We start from the raw sequence: 17,499 nt of genomic DNA, 5'->3' as shown, positions 1-17,499 counted from the left end.
TTCTACCGGAAATATGCAAAATTCACAGAGCAAGTATAAAGTTGATGAAAGCAGCAAGTAAAATGTATGCTGCATAGAACACACGGGTAGATTTTAGGAACTAATTAGATGCGTCAAAACGTGTAAAATAGGTAAGCTGATGCTAAACCTTCATTCTACAGTTTCTTCATCTTTGTGGGGTTGACATTTGGAACTTTGCTTTGCATATACTTATCGTTGAGTATCTTAAGCGAAAGAGCTGTAGACTAGAAACAAGAGATTAGTGCTTTCTTGTCCACATTGTCTCAGGCCCTGCATTTTGTTAATCACAGCCATTTGTCAAGCGCGGCGTGGTGGACGACACAGATATTGTTATTCATGGTAGGAAGCCCGAATTTCTTCAGAAATAAACGACTTCCTGGTGAGGATAACGGGTACCAGAAGATTCCTGGTGTCGCTCCTCGGCGATTCAAATGTATTTTACCCCTTCTTTATTGCAATTCGTCGTTGATTTGAAGTTTGCACTTCTAATCAAACTCTCTTGTCTGTCTGTCTTGGACCACAGGTGTCCGGCGCAGGGACTCACCGGCTATTCGCGGAACGCATTTGTTAAAAGTTCTGCGCACCGAGCACCGGGCACCGGGCACCGGGCACCGAGCACCGAGCCCCGGGCCCCGAGCAGCGATGACCAGCGCAAGGCGCGGCACGCGGAGGCCAGACGCTGCAGGATGCTCGGTCGGTCAGGAGTAGAGGAAATCCAAGTTCAGAAAGCCGCGTGGCGGGGAACTTGATTCGAGGTGACCCGCTCCGGGTGAGGGACGGCTCTGGCTGCCCTCCGGAGTCCGCGGCACTGGGCGCCCGAGAGCCGCGGCCCCCGCGGGTGGACGCTTCGCCCGAGGGCGCAGCGGGAGCGGGAGGCCGGGTGGGAGGAGCTGCGGGCCGGCGCGGGGGCAGGCGGCGGCTCCCCTCGGCTCCCCTCGGCTCCGTACCCGGCGCAGCCGGTAAGCGGCGCTGGGCCTCGGCTTCGGCGCGCCCGAGCGCGGGGCTGCGGACTACCTGCCGCAGAGGGGAGCCGGCGAGCTCCTCCCCGCGCCCCCGCCCGCCCCGCCCCCGCCGCGCCACCAGCCCGGGCTCCGCGGGCGCCGCGCACTCGCTGGCGGGAGCCGGGGCCGAGCGGTCCGCCGCGGCAGGCAGGGAGCCCGGGCCGGCGCGGCTGGGCTGCGGGGGCGCCCTCCTCCCGCGCGGTGCGGCGCACCGAGGCTCCTGCCGCGGCCGCCCCGCCCGCGCCTCCTCCCCCGCTCTGCAGGCGGGGACCGCCCGGCGCTCGCCCCCGGCAGCCGCGGCCCCCTCCGCCCCCGGCTCGGGGCAGCGCGGCGGCGGCGGCGGGAGGCAGCGCGAGGGGCCGCCACCGGGCTCCGCGGCGCTCGGGAGCCAGCCCCGGCGACAAGGCGCGGAGCCATGGCCGATGGGGGCGAGGGCGAGGACGAGATCCAGTTCCTGCGAACTGTAAGCGGCGCGCACCCCGCACCCCGCACCCCGCACCCCGCACCCCACCCCGCTGGCCCCGGGGACGGAGCACCGGCGCGGCGCCCTGCCGGGGCTGGGTGGAGCGGCGGCGGCCGCGGGGGCGGGCGGGGGGCGGGCTGCCCGGGGGCTCCGGCGACGCCGGGCGGGGGCGCCTGGAGGGGAGCGGGGAGCGGGGAGCGGGGAGCGGGGAGCGGGGAGCGGGGAGGGGAGGGAGCGTGTCGGTGCGCGGGGGGGCGCCGGGGACGGAGCGGGCGGGAGGCGCGCAGCCTGGCCCCGGGGCGCGGGGGGCCGGCGGGGGACCCGGGAGCCGCGGAGCCCGGAGGAGGGGGCGCCGTGCGGCCTGACCCGCGGCGGGGCTGGCGCCTCCCCGGTGTCCTCGGGGGCGCGGGTGCGGACCGCGTGGGCCGCGGGGCTCGGGGCCGGCGGGGACGCGCGCTGCCCCGGGAATCCCGCCTCGGCGCGGTCCCCGGGCTCGCGGGCTCAGCCCGCGTCGGTCTGGCAGCCCCGGGACTCGCCTGCTTGGCGGGGAGCGCGCGGGGCGGGCGGGCCCCGAGGGGTGCGGGACGCGGCCCCGGCTCCCCGGTGGGCGGCTGCGGAGGGCGGGGGCAGCCCCCAGCGGCGCCGGGGCCGTGGTGCCGCGACCGCGGGGAGACGGAGTGTGTGTCTGCGCGTGTGGACGTGGGTGTGTGCAGTGTGCGTGCGCGCGGGGGCGGCGGGCACGTCGTGAACGTGTCCCCTGAAGGCTGGCTTGTTGCACGCCTTGTGCAGCAGAGCGCGTGCGTGCGTGCGTGTGTAAGGGCAGGCGGGGCAGCGGCCCCCAGTGTCCGCACGGGGGGCGGCAGGGGAGGGTGGGTTCCACAGGAATACGATGTTCTCTCCGCAAGCACCTCTTGGCCCTGCTCCTCCTCTTGCCGGTTTGCTCGGACGCTGCAGATACTTCCCAGGCCGAGGCGTCGCTCACCTCAGAGCTGGGGCCGAGCCTCTTGGCAAAAGAAAATGCTGTGACTTCCTGTTAAGAAGAACCGAGTTAGCATTTGCAGCATCCTTTCCGTCGTTCCTTCTCCTGCACTTGTTTCCTCGCTCGGAAAGATACTTCCTTCCCGGATTCCCCCCACCCCCGCGCGAGGACTGCAGCTTCTGCTGCCACTTCTTTACTAAACAGTGCAAAAGAGATCATTTCCCAATTGCCTCCATGGTGACGACAATTATGAATTTTGAAATCTTACCAGATAGTAACTTTTAGGGGTAAAATAGTGTAGATAATGTATTTGGGAGCTGAACAAGTGAAAATGGTGAATTTGTCCAAAACATTGTAAGTGACCGTTTTTTTCTTTTTGCTCCTCTGATTTTTTCAAAGGTATTCATTTTCACTTAACATCTGGGGGGGTGGGGTGGGCAGAAGAAAGCCTTTGGAAAGGACAAAAATCCAGGGTCCGCCTCCGATGGGGAATGATCTGAACTCTGGCTGCATGTTATGCACCATTACATATGCTGTTCCAAGTACTACTAGCCCAAGATCCAGCTCTGAAGAGCCTGTATGCTAAAACCTTGCTCATGGGGAATGTCATAACCCTACTAGTAATAAGAATTTTTTTTAAGTGAAAAACTTCTATAAGGTTTAAAAAAAATCAGGGGCGCATGAAAATATGTTTCTCCAAACCGTGGGATCTTTTGTTCAGGTGGACAAAATATTTAGTTGCTGTATAATTTTTAAATTCAGTTTCCCTACCCCCAAACTCTATAGGGTTAAAATCAGCTAGAGAATTTTGGAAGGCTTCATGCACTCAAGGGCTTCCTGCAGGCTCAAATGTTCAGCCAAACCTGGTGGAGGTGGTGTTATCAGAATACTTAACAGAGACCAGGGTAATGTGCTTGCTGATGGGGTTCTGCACATATAAAGTAATGTTAGGTCTGTGCCACTCAACAGCTGTCTGTCAGCCTGAACAACACCTTTGATAAGTGGGTCCTGTGTAGAGATCTGGCAGTCCTAGGCTGGGATTTTTCTTTTAGTAAAACATCCGTAGGTTGTGCTGATAATAAATGACCTTGAAGGAAGTGGCATAGTGGAGCAGGGGAATTTTTTTGAGTATAGCTGAACATCTCAAAGGAAAACATGTTTTTTCCTCTAAGTTTGGCAGTTTTATCTGGAAACACTCAGATCCTTTACCAGCTCCTCTGCCTCCTGCCCTTGTTGCTTTCCATTCTGTTTTCTTAACCTGAGAATGTGAATGGCTCAGAATTGGTAAATGGAATTAGTAACAGAGAGAATGTAGTTCTTACAATAAATTAATCTCGTTTTTATTTTTTCTGGAGTGTTCTTGTTTTTGTTTTGTAGTGTGCAATCTTGCAGTCCCGTCATTGTGAATTACTTCTTTTCTTTTTTTGTTTTCAAAGCAAATTGTCCAGGGAGTATTAACAATCTCCATGTTAGATAAAATAGTTTTAAGTTATAAATGAAGCCATTGTATTTTTAAAAAAAGAAAAACAGACATTAGGAGACCTTAATTGTGAAGCTGAGTGATCATTTCATACATCTGATTAGAGCACCTTAAGTATCATCTTGGAGTTTTGCACTGTAGCTCATTGACGCATCCTTGACATCCTGGCTACAGAAAGCTTTTTTCCTTCTTTTTCTAGAAGAGGTTTGTGATCCCTGTTAAAGGAAGCAGAGGTGAAATCTTTTTTTTTTTTTCCAGAGGTGAAATCTTTAATGAACTATGTCCATGAGTTATGTCCACTGCTGTGAATTAATTCTTCATTTGTGAAGGGGAATTTTGTCACTGGTTAGTCCGTGCCAGACCCTCTCCCATCTCTTTTCTTTTCCATTATGCAGTTGTGAGTTTGCTGCTATTCCTTCCTTTCAAGTGCTTATGTAGATGAGACAGCTTTGACTCGGGCTCCCCCACCAGCTGGAAGCATTCCCACTCTGATGTGTTTATCTTTTAGAGGAATTGAGAATGTGGACGTGTAAATTCTGGATGTGCTGGGACATAATCCGATCATAAAATGAGCCCTTAGCCCATAATGGATATGTTCACTGTCATATCTCAGCATGCCCATGATTTGGAATGTGTGGTTGATTTTATTTTAAAATTTTCAAAAAAAGTTTTTTTCATTAACTTGTGTGTCAGCGAACTGTAATTTGGTATTTAAAACCATGGATGTTCTTACTTATGATCTCTCTTTTTCAAGAAACCTTACAAAATTTTATAGGAATCCTTAAGAGAACCACGATGTAAAATGACGTTGGGCCCAGGTCGATTTTTCCAAGAAACTTTCTTTTATTTGTGTAGACAAGTTGAGTTACTCTTGGTGTACACTTTGTCATCTAGTTTTTGTACTTAGGCATAGATTGAGATTGAAAACTGGATTATCAGGGGCTGCAAAAATCATGCTGATGGGAATGCTTTAGCTTCCCTCCGGCCTTCCTTTGCAGAGCAAACTGTAGATTTTTTCACAGTGTGTGTACATCTTGCTGATAATGATACAGAGCATTTTAGAAAGCAGTCAGCAACTAATAGTAAGCATCATAAAGTATAAATGCCATGCACAACAGTGTAAAATAGATTGGGCCGGAATATTTAACCTTGTTTGTAAAGGTACAGGAAGGTTAATTGTACAAAGTCAGAGACTCAACCGTGTGGAAGTAAGATTAAAACTCAGGTCCTAGGCTTGTGTCCTTTCCAGGAGAGAAGGGCTGCTTCTCAGCCTTTCAAGAATGTTTTAGCTTTACAGCAAACAGGATACCTAATCACTTTTGTCAGCTGTAGGAGTACAAAGGAAAAGACTCTGAGTGAGCTGTGGGAATTTCCACCTTTTGCTCCCTTAATAATGAAGGCGTGAGGAGGAGCTTTAGATAGATATGCACTGTGGTGTTTTTTTCAAGGAATTGATGGAAAGCACACCCACGCTTACATAATCAGACTTTTTTTTTACTTAAAAATTGGTGTGTACACATTCGTGGGAAGGGCAGACTCAAACAATTAGGGCACTGATTTATTTGACATTCAGTCTTACTTATACTTGGGCTTTAGATAAGTGTTTCTATCAAGGCTGAGCTAGCTGAGCAAAGATTGCAACTTCTGGGGACTGTGCCTCCGTAGATAACCCTTGGAGAGAGGAAGAGGCACGTAAACACACATTTGCCTTCTGAAACTGTGACATTCTGGAAATTCGATGAATTCAGAAAAACGTTTGTTGAACACCTTCTGTATGCATGGTGTGATATTTGGTGTTAAGGAAGAATCCAAAAGAAGGAGAGTTGTGGTTTGCAATTATAGTCGCAAAGAAAAGGTTTAGGGGCTGGCATGGAACAATCAGGAGGACAAAACACATGTAAAAATTCTAGGACATTAGGGTAAAAAGAGACCTTTAGAGAATGCCACCTCGTCTACCTCTGTCTCCCTCCCCGCCCATCATTTTGCAGGTAAGGAAACTCAAGCGCAGAGAGCCAAGATGCTTTGGCCCAAGTGTCATACTCCAGATTCGCGGCTGTCTTGGTCACACTGCTAATACCATACGTAGCTTGGTGGCCTAAACAGCAAACATTTATTTGTCATTGTCCTGGAGGTCAGGGAGTCCAGGATCAGGGTGGTGGCAGATGCATTGTGTGACTTCTTCCTGGCTTGCAGATGGCCATCTTCTTGTATCCTCATATTGCTGAAAGACAAAAATCATCTCTCCTGTGTTTCTTCTTATAAGGGCACTAATTCTGTTTCGTAAGGGTCCCGGCCTCTTGACCTACTGACCTCCTAAAGGCCCCACTTCCTAGTAGCACCCCACTGGGAGTTCGCATTTCAGTGTATGACTTTTAGGGGATGCAGACATTCAGTCCATGGCATGGAGTAACACAGGAGGCATGAAGAATCTCTGAAGAACTGTCAGGAAGGTCACTCGCAACACCCCATTCTTCCTTATGGGGTAGATTCAAACCCACTGTCCCATTTTATCCTTATCTTCCCCTTCCCAGGGTTCACTGTCCAAATCTGCTCTGTCTTCCCAGCCATTGACCAGGAAGCTTCTTTCCTTCTCGAAAGTTGCAGCTTCTTAGCGTCCTAGACCCCAGGGCTTGCCTCCGGGTCCAGGACTGGACACTCGCAGAACGTGTTCCATCCTCTCTTTGCCTCCCTCAGTACTGGTCCCTTGGTTGATCTTGAAGCACAGTCATTTCTCCTACCTCACAATTTCTGTGTTTGACCCCAGTGCCTCCTTCAGCTGCTCAGCTCTTCCCAGTGTGGTCTCCACCCCTGCTTGTGATTGCCAAGCCTGGCACATTTGGAGTCATTTTTATACTTTCCTGTTCATGCTTCTTGGAATTCTTTTTACTTCTTTTGCTCCAAGATTGCTTATCCCCAAAGATCCTCTCCCATTTCCCGTTCTGTCTCTTCTGCCTTTGTGAGCTCATCTGTGCCGCAAAGCTTGGGATCCTTGGAATGAGAGTTTGAGAAGATGTCATGATGACCTCACCCATCCTATAATTTCTCTGAGAGCCAGAGAAATTATAGGAACTTTCTCGAAGTCCTTCCTTCCTATGGGAGACACCCCCCACAGATCTTATAGTCCTCAGCCCCTTATTTCTAGCTGTTGGCGGCCTTTGTTTTGACTCCCTTCCTACCTGTGGATACACCATCCTGAGCTCACGGGTACTCAGTCCCCTGAGTGGCTCTTCATCCCGGTGACTCTGTGTTGGTCAATGGCACTGCCATTTTAGGCTCTGGCCCAAACACACCAGTGTGGCCCTCATCTTTAGAAGACCTGGGTCTGGGATCCCTGGGTGGCGCAGCGGTTTGGCGCCTGCCTTTGGCCCAGGGCGTGATCCTGGAGACCCGGGATCGAATCCCACATCAGGCTCCCGGTGCATAGGGCCTGCTTCTCCCTCTGCCTGTGTCTCTGCCTCTCTCTCTCTCTGTGTGTGTGACTATCATAAATAAAAATTAAAAAAAAAAAAAAAAAAAAGAAGACCTAGGGTCTGAGGCCTTTCTCCACCAGTACCTAGCTTATGTACTTGAGAAAAATTTAAACATTTTTCTTACACCCTAAATATAATATTAGGCATTTCAGAAGGACTTTTGAAGATCATGGGATAGAATTTGTGTGGAAAACCAATTCCAGTGTCTGCCTCATGGTAGATACTCCATGCATTGCTTGAGCTCCTTTATCCTCCTCCTGTAGCTCATTTGGCATCTTCTCCTGTGCTGTTTTCCTTGGCCTCTAGCTCAGATTTTGATTTCTTTCATACCCCATTACTTGTTCTGACCTCCATCGTCCCTCGGCCCCAACCAGCCACTAGCAAAGTGCCTTGAAGCCTCCTGCCATTTGAATCCTCCTAAAACCCCATGTTCATGCCACCACTCCTTGGTTCCCTATTCCTGTCTTATCCATTGTAACCCCTCTGCTTGGCTCATGACCATCTGTAATCTGATTTTTGATAACCTTACTTACGTTCCCCATCCTGCTGGAGCTTTTGGATTGCTCCAACCAGTTCTGATTTTACCTCTCTGAGACCATTTCTCAAGCGCCCCAGTTCCACACATTTTATCACTTATCCACGGCCCTGATTTGGGTCCCCTGATGCTCTGTGGGAGGGTTGCCACCGTGTTGGTGTGGGGGGAGGCATTCATTTCCCATGATGCATAGCACAGCATTGCCTACAAGGATAGGTTTGAGGGGAGTAGTATGGTGATGGAAGACCAGGATAAGAGAAAGGTTACCCCCCGCCCCCCTACTCCCTCAATTAAATGTGAAAACCATGTGAATGTGTTCAAGTGCAGAAAGAAGGAATCTGTGATGAAGGAAGTAGGCAAAGGGTGTGGGCGAAAGAGTGTTAGTGAGATCCCTCCTAGAGGCAGGAGAGTAGGAGGTAGGTGGTTAGGCTTGAGAGGAGGAGAGAGGAGGTGTGGGGATGAGACAGGCTGGCTTGGTTGGCTGTGTGAGGGCTGCAGGGGACCCTGGGCCAGCTGGGGAGGGCAGCTAGTGCCAGGCATGTGAAGAACATCTGAGAGAGGGAAGTTATTAAGACAAGTGACCTAAGGAGAGAAAGAGTAAATGAAGGCTTTAGGAAGTCTGAGTGATTGGGGCTGCCCAAGAGAGACACTGAGTCCCTGTCGGGATTTGTATTTCAAGTGAGAAGCTTCTAGATAGTGAGGTAACTTCCAGGGCATTGCAGCGGCATCCATTGGAACACTTATTTTCATCACTGTTAATCATGGGAAGAACACTGGAACATGAAGGGTTGTGTGGCTTTGGGGTCGGAGGTGTCCTATAAAAACTCTGGGAAAGATTGAGCTGGAACTTAGCTCTGAGGGGCCCTCTGAGTTTGTTTCACATTTGCTAAGAGTTGTGAGGGTCAACCAAACTCAAACCATGTAGAAGGATGAGAATAAGGAAAAAATATTGCCCTTGTGTTAGAAGTGTATATTTTTTTTTTGGGGGGGGGTCTCTGAAAATTCTTATCCTGGTAGATCACAGGATTAGTCAGTAACTAAACTCCTGGAGAACTTCTTTGCTTGTGTTCTCTACTGTCTTAACTTCAAAGGCCTTCCCTGGCTTCCTGTTACTTGGGTCAATGAACAAGTATTTTTGGGGTTTCCTAAAACATTCTAGTTGGCCTCAAAGCCCAGACAGAAGGTGGATTTCCTGGTTCCTGTGGCCCAGTAAAAGTTCTGTAGTGAGGTTTTTGGCAATGAAACAAATCGGGAGTTTTCATCACTGCCACTAACTTGGAGTGTTCAGAGGACCTGCCTCTAATTGCTTCCAAGCTCACTCACCCAACAGGGTTCTCCCCAGGGTAAGGGACTGAGAGAGCCAGAGCCACTGGCTGCTCCCAGTGAGACCTCCGCTTAGTGGCTGGGTGAGGGTGTCTGCTGTCACCCAACCGTTGATGAGTATTGGCCGGTTTACCTGAAGACCGCCTCCCATCTAGCTGGGGAGTGACGTGGATGCAGGGCAAGGGGACTAAAAGAGCAGAAAGTGCTATCGGAGGTTGTGGGACAATGGTGCCTTGCTGGGTCTGAGTGTCCGGGAGTGCTGTGAGTACACACCTCACACGCTTCTTAATGGGCATGGGGAATTCATGTGGGATTGCTGAGCCGGTGACACAGCCTCACACACCCCCATCAGCACAGCTGGAGGACCAGCTCAGCGTGGCCGGTTTATTTTTTTCTACCACAGCAAACACTTTTTTTTCATTACAAAAGTTTATGATTCAGAAAACTTCTTGCACGCTTTTTCCACTTATGACGAAATTTTAAAATATTTTATTTCCCTCTGAATTTAGAATCTGTCTTTGAATGTTCGCGTGAACCCATGAATTTCATTTGCAATTTAACACATAACCAAAGATACAAAGTAAAAGATATGGTTTGGGAGGACAAAGAAAAAAGTAAGAGACCAAAAAAAAAAAAAAAAAAAAAAGAAAGAAAGAAAAATTACAGGAAAAACCAAATCCTAGAGTGTCGAGTAAGCTGGAACATTGTTAGAATCAGTACTGTCACATTGAGTTCGCAGCCATTAAAAGTTGTGCTCATTTGTTTTCTACAACGGGCTTCTGGTTAGCACACTACAGGGAATTGTGATTTAACTTCTTTGAGATTTCACTGGAGTTTATATTTCTTTCACATTTGAAGACATTTTAAGAAATTTTGGTCTCCCACATATGCAAAACCCACTCACTCATTCTCCTGAGAGAAAGATAGCATTCCATATTTCTTTTAACCAAATTTTGACCCTAACGTGAAATTCTCTAAAATTAGTTTATGGATGGCAGTGAAATGTTGGTCTCTGTTACTGCTTCTCGTATTTTGGATGTCTTGTTTTTGTTTTTTGAAAGGAGTAAGTGACAGGGTCTGTGGTGAGCTGGCTGGGAGAGGTGCCATTTTGATGGCAGCAGGGCCAGAGATACAACAGCACCATCCCACCTTTTTTTTTTCTTTTCTTTTCTTTTCTTTTCTTTCTTTCTTTCTTTCTTTCTTTTCTTTTCTTTCTTTCTTTCTTTTCTTTCTTTTTTCTTTTTTCTTTCTTTTCTTTTCTTTTTTTTTTTTGAGGTTGTCTGCGGAGAATTCTTAGGGACAACTGAAGAGTTCTAGAGGCTGACAGAAGTCATCTAAAGTGATGGTGGCAGCCCGGAAGGGGTAACCATCTCTCCGGTATGATCCGGGGGCCAGAGCTACTTTATATAGTTACTTAACTACTATTGTTACTGGCTTTATTTCTGGCAGGTTTATTTTTATTTATATGCATTGTCCACAATGTCTGCTCTAAGTATTTTACCTGTATTTTCTCATGAAACCCTCACAAAAATCCCTCAGAGGTAGAGACGAAGAAGTTCCGTCACCTGCCCCCTGTTGGCAGGTCCAGGCCATGGAGCTAGGGTTTCCGGTCCAGACAGGTGACTCTGGAACTTGCACACTTCAAGACTCTGTGGGGTCTCTTTCTGCTGTAGGTTAATGTATTTTAACGCAGGAGGGAAACTCGATGCCATGCTTTTCTCTGCGGGAATGTACTTTATAATATCGAGTGTGAATTTCTTCAACTACCAGCGCCTCACAGGATATGTATCACATGACAGGCACTCATTAAATGTTTGTGGAATTGAATTGAACTGATTCTTTGAGCCAATATTTCGATGATAAATACAAAATAGAGCAATTGCATGCAAAGTTTACTAGGTTATCCTTATTCAGGATGCACACACTGGGAACTCAGTTTGTTGACATCATGATACCAGATACATGGGAGATACTTAGAAGGTAGAAGATGGTCCCGTAGAACCGAGGTGTCAAAACAGTGGAGCCTTGTACACATCAGCTTGGGAGCAGTAAGCTCATGGTCCTGGAGGACCATGGGGTCTGTGTAAATTCAGAAAGGACCAAAGGTGAAGAGGTAATGAGCATGGCCATAATGGGGGGCTGAAAGACTCACCTTCCATGGGGTGGGGTAGGTGGCCATAAAAGCAGATTAGACTTTACATAAGATATAAAAACAACACAAAAGACTATGTCCAGACTGTACAACACTTAAGACAGGAAGCAAAACTTAAACAAAATGCCACATAGAAAATGTTCCCAAATCCCACCTGAAATAAAATCCTGAAGATTTTGATTCATTTTATTTTTGGAACAGTGGAAGTTTGGGGGTGAAGTTTGGGGTAAGGGTTGAAAATACATATCAAAGTCTCTTTCTGAAAGGAAAGACAGTATTTTAAAGAATTGTACTTCAGGGATGCATATAGTTAAGAGCCTATAGGGCAGAATGTAATTTTTTTCTTTCAGAGAAGAGCAGTGTATTGAAGGATGACTGAAGCACTTGAAAAATTTAGCAGAAACACACACACACACACACACACATGCATGCACGCACGTATGCACTTACTGGATTTAATCCTCGATGCCATTTTGATTTCTTCCTTATTCTCTTAGAATATCCCTTCCATCCGCTCTGGTCCTGGATTATATCTGACATGATTTGTCGTCAGGGACAATGCCCCTGGTTGGGAGTCTTGATCAGCTTACAAGGTCTGGCTTGTAGGTTCAGTGAAACATCAGGAGAACATTCCTTCCTGAGTTACAGACAAATGAAAAGCTGAGATGAATACTTTGTGACTGATGGCTGTCAAAGCAGCTGAAAGCATCCAGTTCTGCTGCTCTCCTCTTTGTGACAGTCACAGGAGCCATCGTCTCCCGGAGAAGGGGTGTCATTGAATATACAGGTCCTGTTGCTGCTGCTGCTGCTGCTGCTGCTGCTGCTGCTGCAGAGAACAGGGTCCCTCAGAAAAGCCTGCAGATCGGCCCAACTTAAGTCCAATCTGTGCAAAAGAGGATACAGAAATTAGTAAAGGAGGAGGGAGAATTGTGCTTTTAACCCTGCTGGCTCCAGTATCCTGTCTTGTGTTCTCTCTCCCCCTCTGGGACCGCTTTAGTATGTGTGTTTGTATATTTTATTCATTTGAGATATAATGACATACAACATTACTTTAACTTCCGGCGTACAACATAATGATTTGGTATTTGTATATATTGTGAAATGATTACTGTAGCAGGTCTCGTTAACATCCATTACCATGAGAGTTACAAACTATTTTTTTCTCAAAATTGATAAATTTTAAGATCTACTCTTTTTAGCAATTTCAAATGGACAATACAGTATTATTAGCTATAGTCACCCTTCTGTACCTTACAACCCAGGACTGACTTATTTTATACCTGGAAGTTTGTACCTTTTGATGCCTTTACCCACTTCACCCAGCCTTCCATCCCCCACCCCTGGCATCCAGCCATCTGTTTTCTGTATTTGTGAGTTTGGTTTTTTGTTTTTGCTTTTATTTTTAGATTCCACATTTAAGTGAAACTGTACAGTATCTATTTTCATCTGACTAGCTTCTCTTGGTGTAATGTCCTCGAGGTCCATCCAGGTTGTCACAAATGGCAAGATTTCATTCTTTTTATGGCTAAATAATATTCCATTGTATATAAATATAAACCACATTTTTTTATCCATTCATCCACCTATGGATACTTGCATTGCTTCCATATCTTGGCTGTTGTAAGTAATGCTTCAGTGAACGTGGGGGTGCAGACATCTTTTTGAATTAGTGTTTTCATTTTATTCAATTAAATACCAAGAAATGGTATTGCTGGATCTCATGGTTCTATTTTTAATTTCTAAAGGAACCTCCAAATTGTTTTCCAGAGTGGCTGCACCAATTTCCAATCCTATCAATAGTGCACAGGGTTCCCTTTTTCCTGAACACTTGTTATTTTATTTTATTTATTTTTTTGATAATAGTCATTCTAACAGATGTGAGGTGATAGCTCATTGTGGTTTTGACCTATGTTTTCTTTTAGTTCATTTTGAAATGTTTGTTGACTACCTACTGCGTGCCAAGCACTGTGCTCGGTGCTAGGACACAAACCCATCTGAGCCTGTTCTGCTTGATGGAGTTTATTCTGTCTTTGTTGGGTGGGATGGGGAATAAGAAAAAAACAAATGTCCTCCTACGGATTGGACATGAGAGGCAGATAATTGCTATGGAAGAGGATTTTGAGGCGGGGAGGGATCTGTGTCTGCTAATTACAGTTGTCCAAGGCTTCTTGGAGGAGGCAGCATTTATAGTCACAGAATTTTCAGACTCAAAGGGAATGTCAGGTCTGACTCCAGGATTTTATAGTGAAGGAAAATGAAAGTTCCTTAAGTGTTCTGGCTGCCATTTATTTAGCTCAGACAGGATAGCCACCATTCATTTGATTCTTGTAACAATTCATTTAGTTATTAGGGCAGTTGATTGCTTTTGCACAGATTGGGAAGCAGAGGCGGAGCAGTGACATGACTTGCTCAAAGGCAGAGAGTGAGTATGTGATGTGGTGGTGAGCCCAAGGTCCTCCTGGTGCCAAAGCCCTATTTTGTCTTTCCTTGTCTCCCACCCTCTTTCTCTCCTTCCTTCCTTATTTCAGTCAGTCAGGAAAGGTTGTGGACGACTGTGAATGTGGCCAATAAAAAAAAGAACTGTGGTATCCCGCCCACCTCGCTCACCCATTTGGGTTATCTCTGCTTTTCATTTGTCTTTGAGCTATTTTACAATTCTGTAAGTCATGGGAAACACATAGCAGTGATTCTTGAGTGTGTGGTTCTTGATTACAGAAAATGCACACTGTGTCTGGTGGAATGCGCTGTGGATACTCAGGGGTTTTGTACTCAGTGAGCTGATTTGTTTCAGTTTTCCTGGTGGACTTTCATATATGCACGCTCTTTGGATTTTCTTTTGCTTTTTTTTTTTTTTTTTTTTTTTTTTTTGAGAGTGAGAACATGCCTGAGCACACAACAAGTGGGTAGAGGCAGAGGGAGAGGGGAAGAATCCCAAGCAGGCTCCCCATTTACCACGGAGCCCAATGTGGGGCTTGATCTCATGACCCTGAGCCAAAATCAAGAGTTGGATGCTGAACCAACTGAGCCACCCAGGCACCCCTTGGATTCTCTTTTGAACCTGCTGTAACATCATACCTAAGTTTTTTCTTTACTTAGGAATTCAATAAAATCTCAGACACATGTTCATTTTATATTTGTTTAAGTGAGTGTTTTTAACTTTTTAAAAGAAATCTTCAATATCACTAGTGTGCCTTTTAAAGATGGGTATGTTTTGATGAGTGTGGTGAGGAGGGTGGGCCGACAGGATCCCAGGTGAGAGGGAGTGTGCATGGAGGCCGGGTGTTAGGGTTCCCTGTTTCTCCATCCCTGATGCATTTCTTTTCACTCACTCTGCCCCGCGCTCTGTCCAAGTGGCTCCTGTTCTCCCTGGGCCCTGGGGATGGTTTATTGTCCTGGCTGCTCCAGATGCAGGACTGGTAACAGCTCCCCACAGTTGGACCCTGTCCCCCTTCCTTCCCACATCTTTCTCCCTTCATTAAACACTTTGCAGTGAAAAATTCTTTGCAAGTATCTCTTTCCGTGACAGGACCCCAGCTGAGACAGCCAGGAGACACACGGGGCCATGGCTGGGAGAGTGGGAGCTGTGGTGGTCCTGAGAAGGTAGGTGGGGAGCCTTGAGACCACCAGGGGAAGGAATTTATACTGAATTCATAAGGTAAGAAGGGCCTTTGAAGTTATCTTTCTGTTTTCTTTTTCTTTTTTTCCCCCTGTCTGGGGAGGGAACTGGGTCAGAGTTGTCTGTTAGGAAGATTAATGTGGCAGCAATTTATAAGATGAATGGGTCTAGAGAGAGAGCAGAGAGACTGCAGGCCAGAAACCCAGTAAGTCACAGTCGCCATGGAGTTGGTGCAAGATAATTCGGCCTAAATTTGTGAGGTGGTTGTGGGAATGAAGAGGAGGGGAGAAGTTTGGGAGATGCTGTGGAGGAAGGATGGGTCATTGATAAGGAGAAGAATAAGACAAAAATGAGTTTAGGATACACACAGAAACATGGTCCAAGTGAAGATCTCAGGGGAGGGTGGTGGGATTAGTTTTGGACATACTGAATTTGAGATACGTTATGGACTTGCTTGTGTTTTCCTCAAAATAATACATTGGAGACCTAACCCTCAGGACCTCTTCCAAATCTGATCTTATTTGGAGTTGAGTTCTTTAAGGAGGTAATCAAGTTAGAATAAGGTCATTAGGGTCAGCCCTCATCTGAGATGCTTGGTGTCCTTATAAAAGGGACAGTTAGACTCAGACACTTATAGAGGGAAGATGATGTGAAGACACACAGGGAGAACATCATATGAAGGTAGGATTGGGGCCATGGCCCTATGAACCACGGAATGCCTATGCCCACCAGAATCGAGAGAGAGACCTCATGGCCCTCAGGGGGACCCAGCCCTGCTGACCCTTTGATCTCAGACATCTGGCCTCTGGAGCTAGGAGATGTGAGATTTCTGAACCCTACCCAGTTGTGGTTCTTTGTTATAGCAGCCCTAGGAAGCTAATACAGGTGCAATATTGGATAGGTGCATTTAGTGTTTTGGAGAGGATGGGCCTAAGGAGGTAGATTTTCGACACCATTGGTATGATAGCGAAGCCATGAGAATGATGACGTGGGATCAGGAGCGTGGAGTGGAGAGGAAGGTGACCAAAAGTACCTTTGACATGGGCTTTGAGAGGAAGGGGAAGACAGATGCCAGACTGCAGGAGGGAGGTGAGGGTGGCAGGAGGCCGAGGTAGATGACACAGAGGTCGACAACGGAGATGACCTTTTCATCCCAGATATTGATGATGATGATGATGAGGAGGAGGAGGAGGAGGAAAGAGAGGAGGTAGTAGTAGCTTGAAGGGGAAGCAGGCTTGACAGAGTTATTGATTACTTCTTTCCTGTGAGAGAGACCATAGTCTAAGTTATGGAGGAGGAGGGATAATTGATGGAGCAGGGGTGTAGATACTGGACAGGGGGAGACAGAGACAGCCCTCCACGTGCTCCTGTACCGGGACGTACGAAGGCACTGCCACGTGCCCTTTTTTGCAGATATGTGATTGTTGCTCTACCTAGTTCAAGAGCACAGCACACTCCTTATTTTCTGTTGGTTTTAGGTTAGCTTTGCATAATTTCATTTTCTGCTGAGGATCTTTTGGGAAGCAATTAAAGTTCTGCACTGGGCGTGTTTTGTTTGTATGTTGCATGGTGTTGGTGATTGAATAATCCACCCAGGCTCGAGGCAAGCATGGTCTCATCAGGTTGTAAGTTGATACTGGTAGTGTTTTTAAAAAACTTTTTTTCCTTTTAGCTACTGACTCAAAAATATTAGAGGATTTATATAGGTATCTGCAAATATTCTTTAGCAAATGGACAGCCTAGGAATATATTAGAATGGTTTTTTTGACAGTTCAGATCAGGGGAACATGTCAAAATATCTTAGGAAACAGTGATTCTGCTGATAACAATTGCCCTTGCCTCTCCTACTATGATAAATAGCTTGGCTGGCTAAACAAATTTCAGTAATTTTTCAGAAAAGTAATTTACATTTTATGAGATATTTTAATTTCCATAAAAATAACATTTTTATGTAATTGCCACTATATCACAGATATAATTTATAGCTTGCAAAGCTGTTTTTTAAAGAAATCTAAGCAGTAAATGCATATAGCATTTAAGTGTGCATATCCCAATTTGTCTTATGCTTAATACTAGTGATATAAAAGTAAAAGCTTTTAGCAAATATCTGTATTTAACAACAAAAACTGTATCTTAATCTCTTTATTGCCCTGAATCACTGCCTACAACACTTTCTTCAAAGGAAACTGCTTTGAGGTCATAATTATTATAGGATCTGTCCAAACCTAGCCAAACCACATGCCCACCATGCATCAGTATAACATTATGCTATGTTACCTTTTGCCCTAGATACCATACATCTTACCTTGTCTAATGTATATAGGTATGTGATGTATGTGTCACATATATGTATATATGTAAATGTGTATGCCAAATATCAAACAAATTTATATACTTTGTAATATTTTATTTATTTATTTATTTATCTTAGAGAGAGAGAGAGAGAGAGAGAGAGCGCA

The 17,499-nt window shown here is 46.7% G+C and overlaps 1 protein-coding gene across 1 annotated transcript in view; it reads left to right on the top strand.

Moving 5' to 3' along the window:
- The first annotated feature begins 1,342 nt into the window (after positions 1-1,342).
- The window catches only part of RYR2 (ryanodine receptor 2), a 727,453-nt gene continuing 711,296 nt past the window's right edge, over positions 1,343-17,499 (top strand). The window contains exon 1 of the mRNA XM_049108740.1: positions 1,343-1,485. Coding sequence (XP_048964697.1) covers positions 1,438-1,485 — 48 coding nt within the window. The 5' untranslated portion in view covers positions 1,343-1,437. The remainder of the gene's footprint in view (positions 1,486-17,499) is intronic.

Source organism: Canis lupus, chromosome 4, assembly GCF_003254725.2.
Source record: "Canis lupus dingo isolate Sandy chromosome 4, ASM325472v2, whole genome shotgun sequence".
NCBI classification, from domain to species: domain Eukaryota; kingdom Metazoa; phylum Chordata; class Mammalia; order Carnivora; family Canidae; genus Canis; species Canis lupus.
The sequence above is the reverse complement of the archived record's forward strand: the minus strand, read 5'-3'. Positions and strand labels throughout refer to the sequence as shown.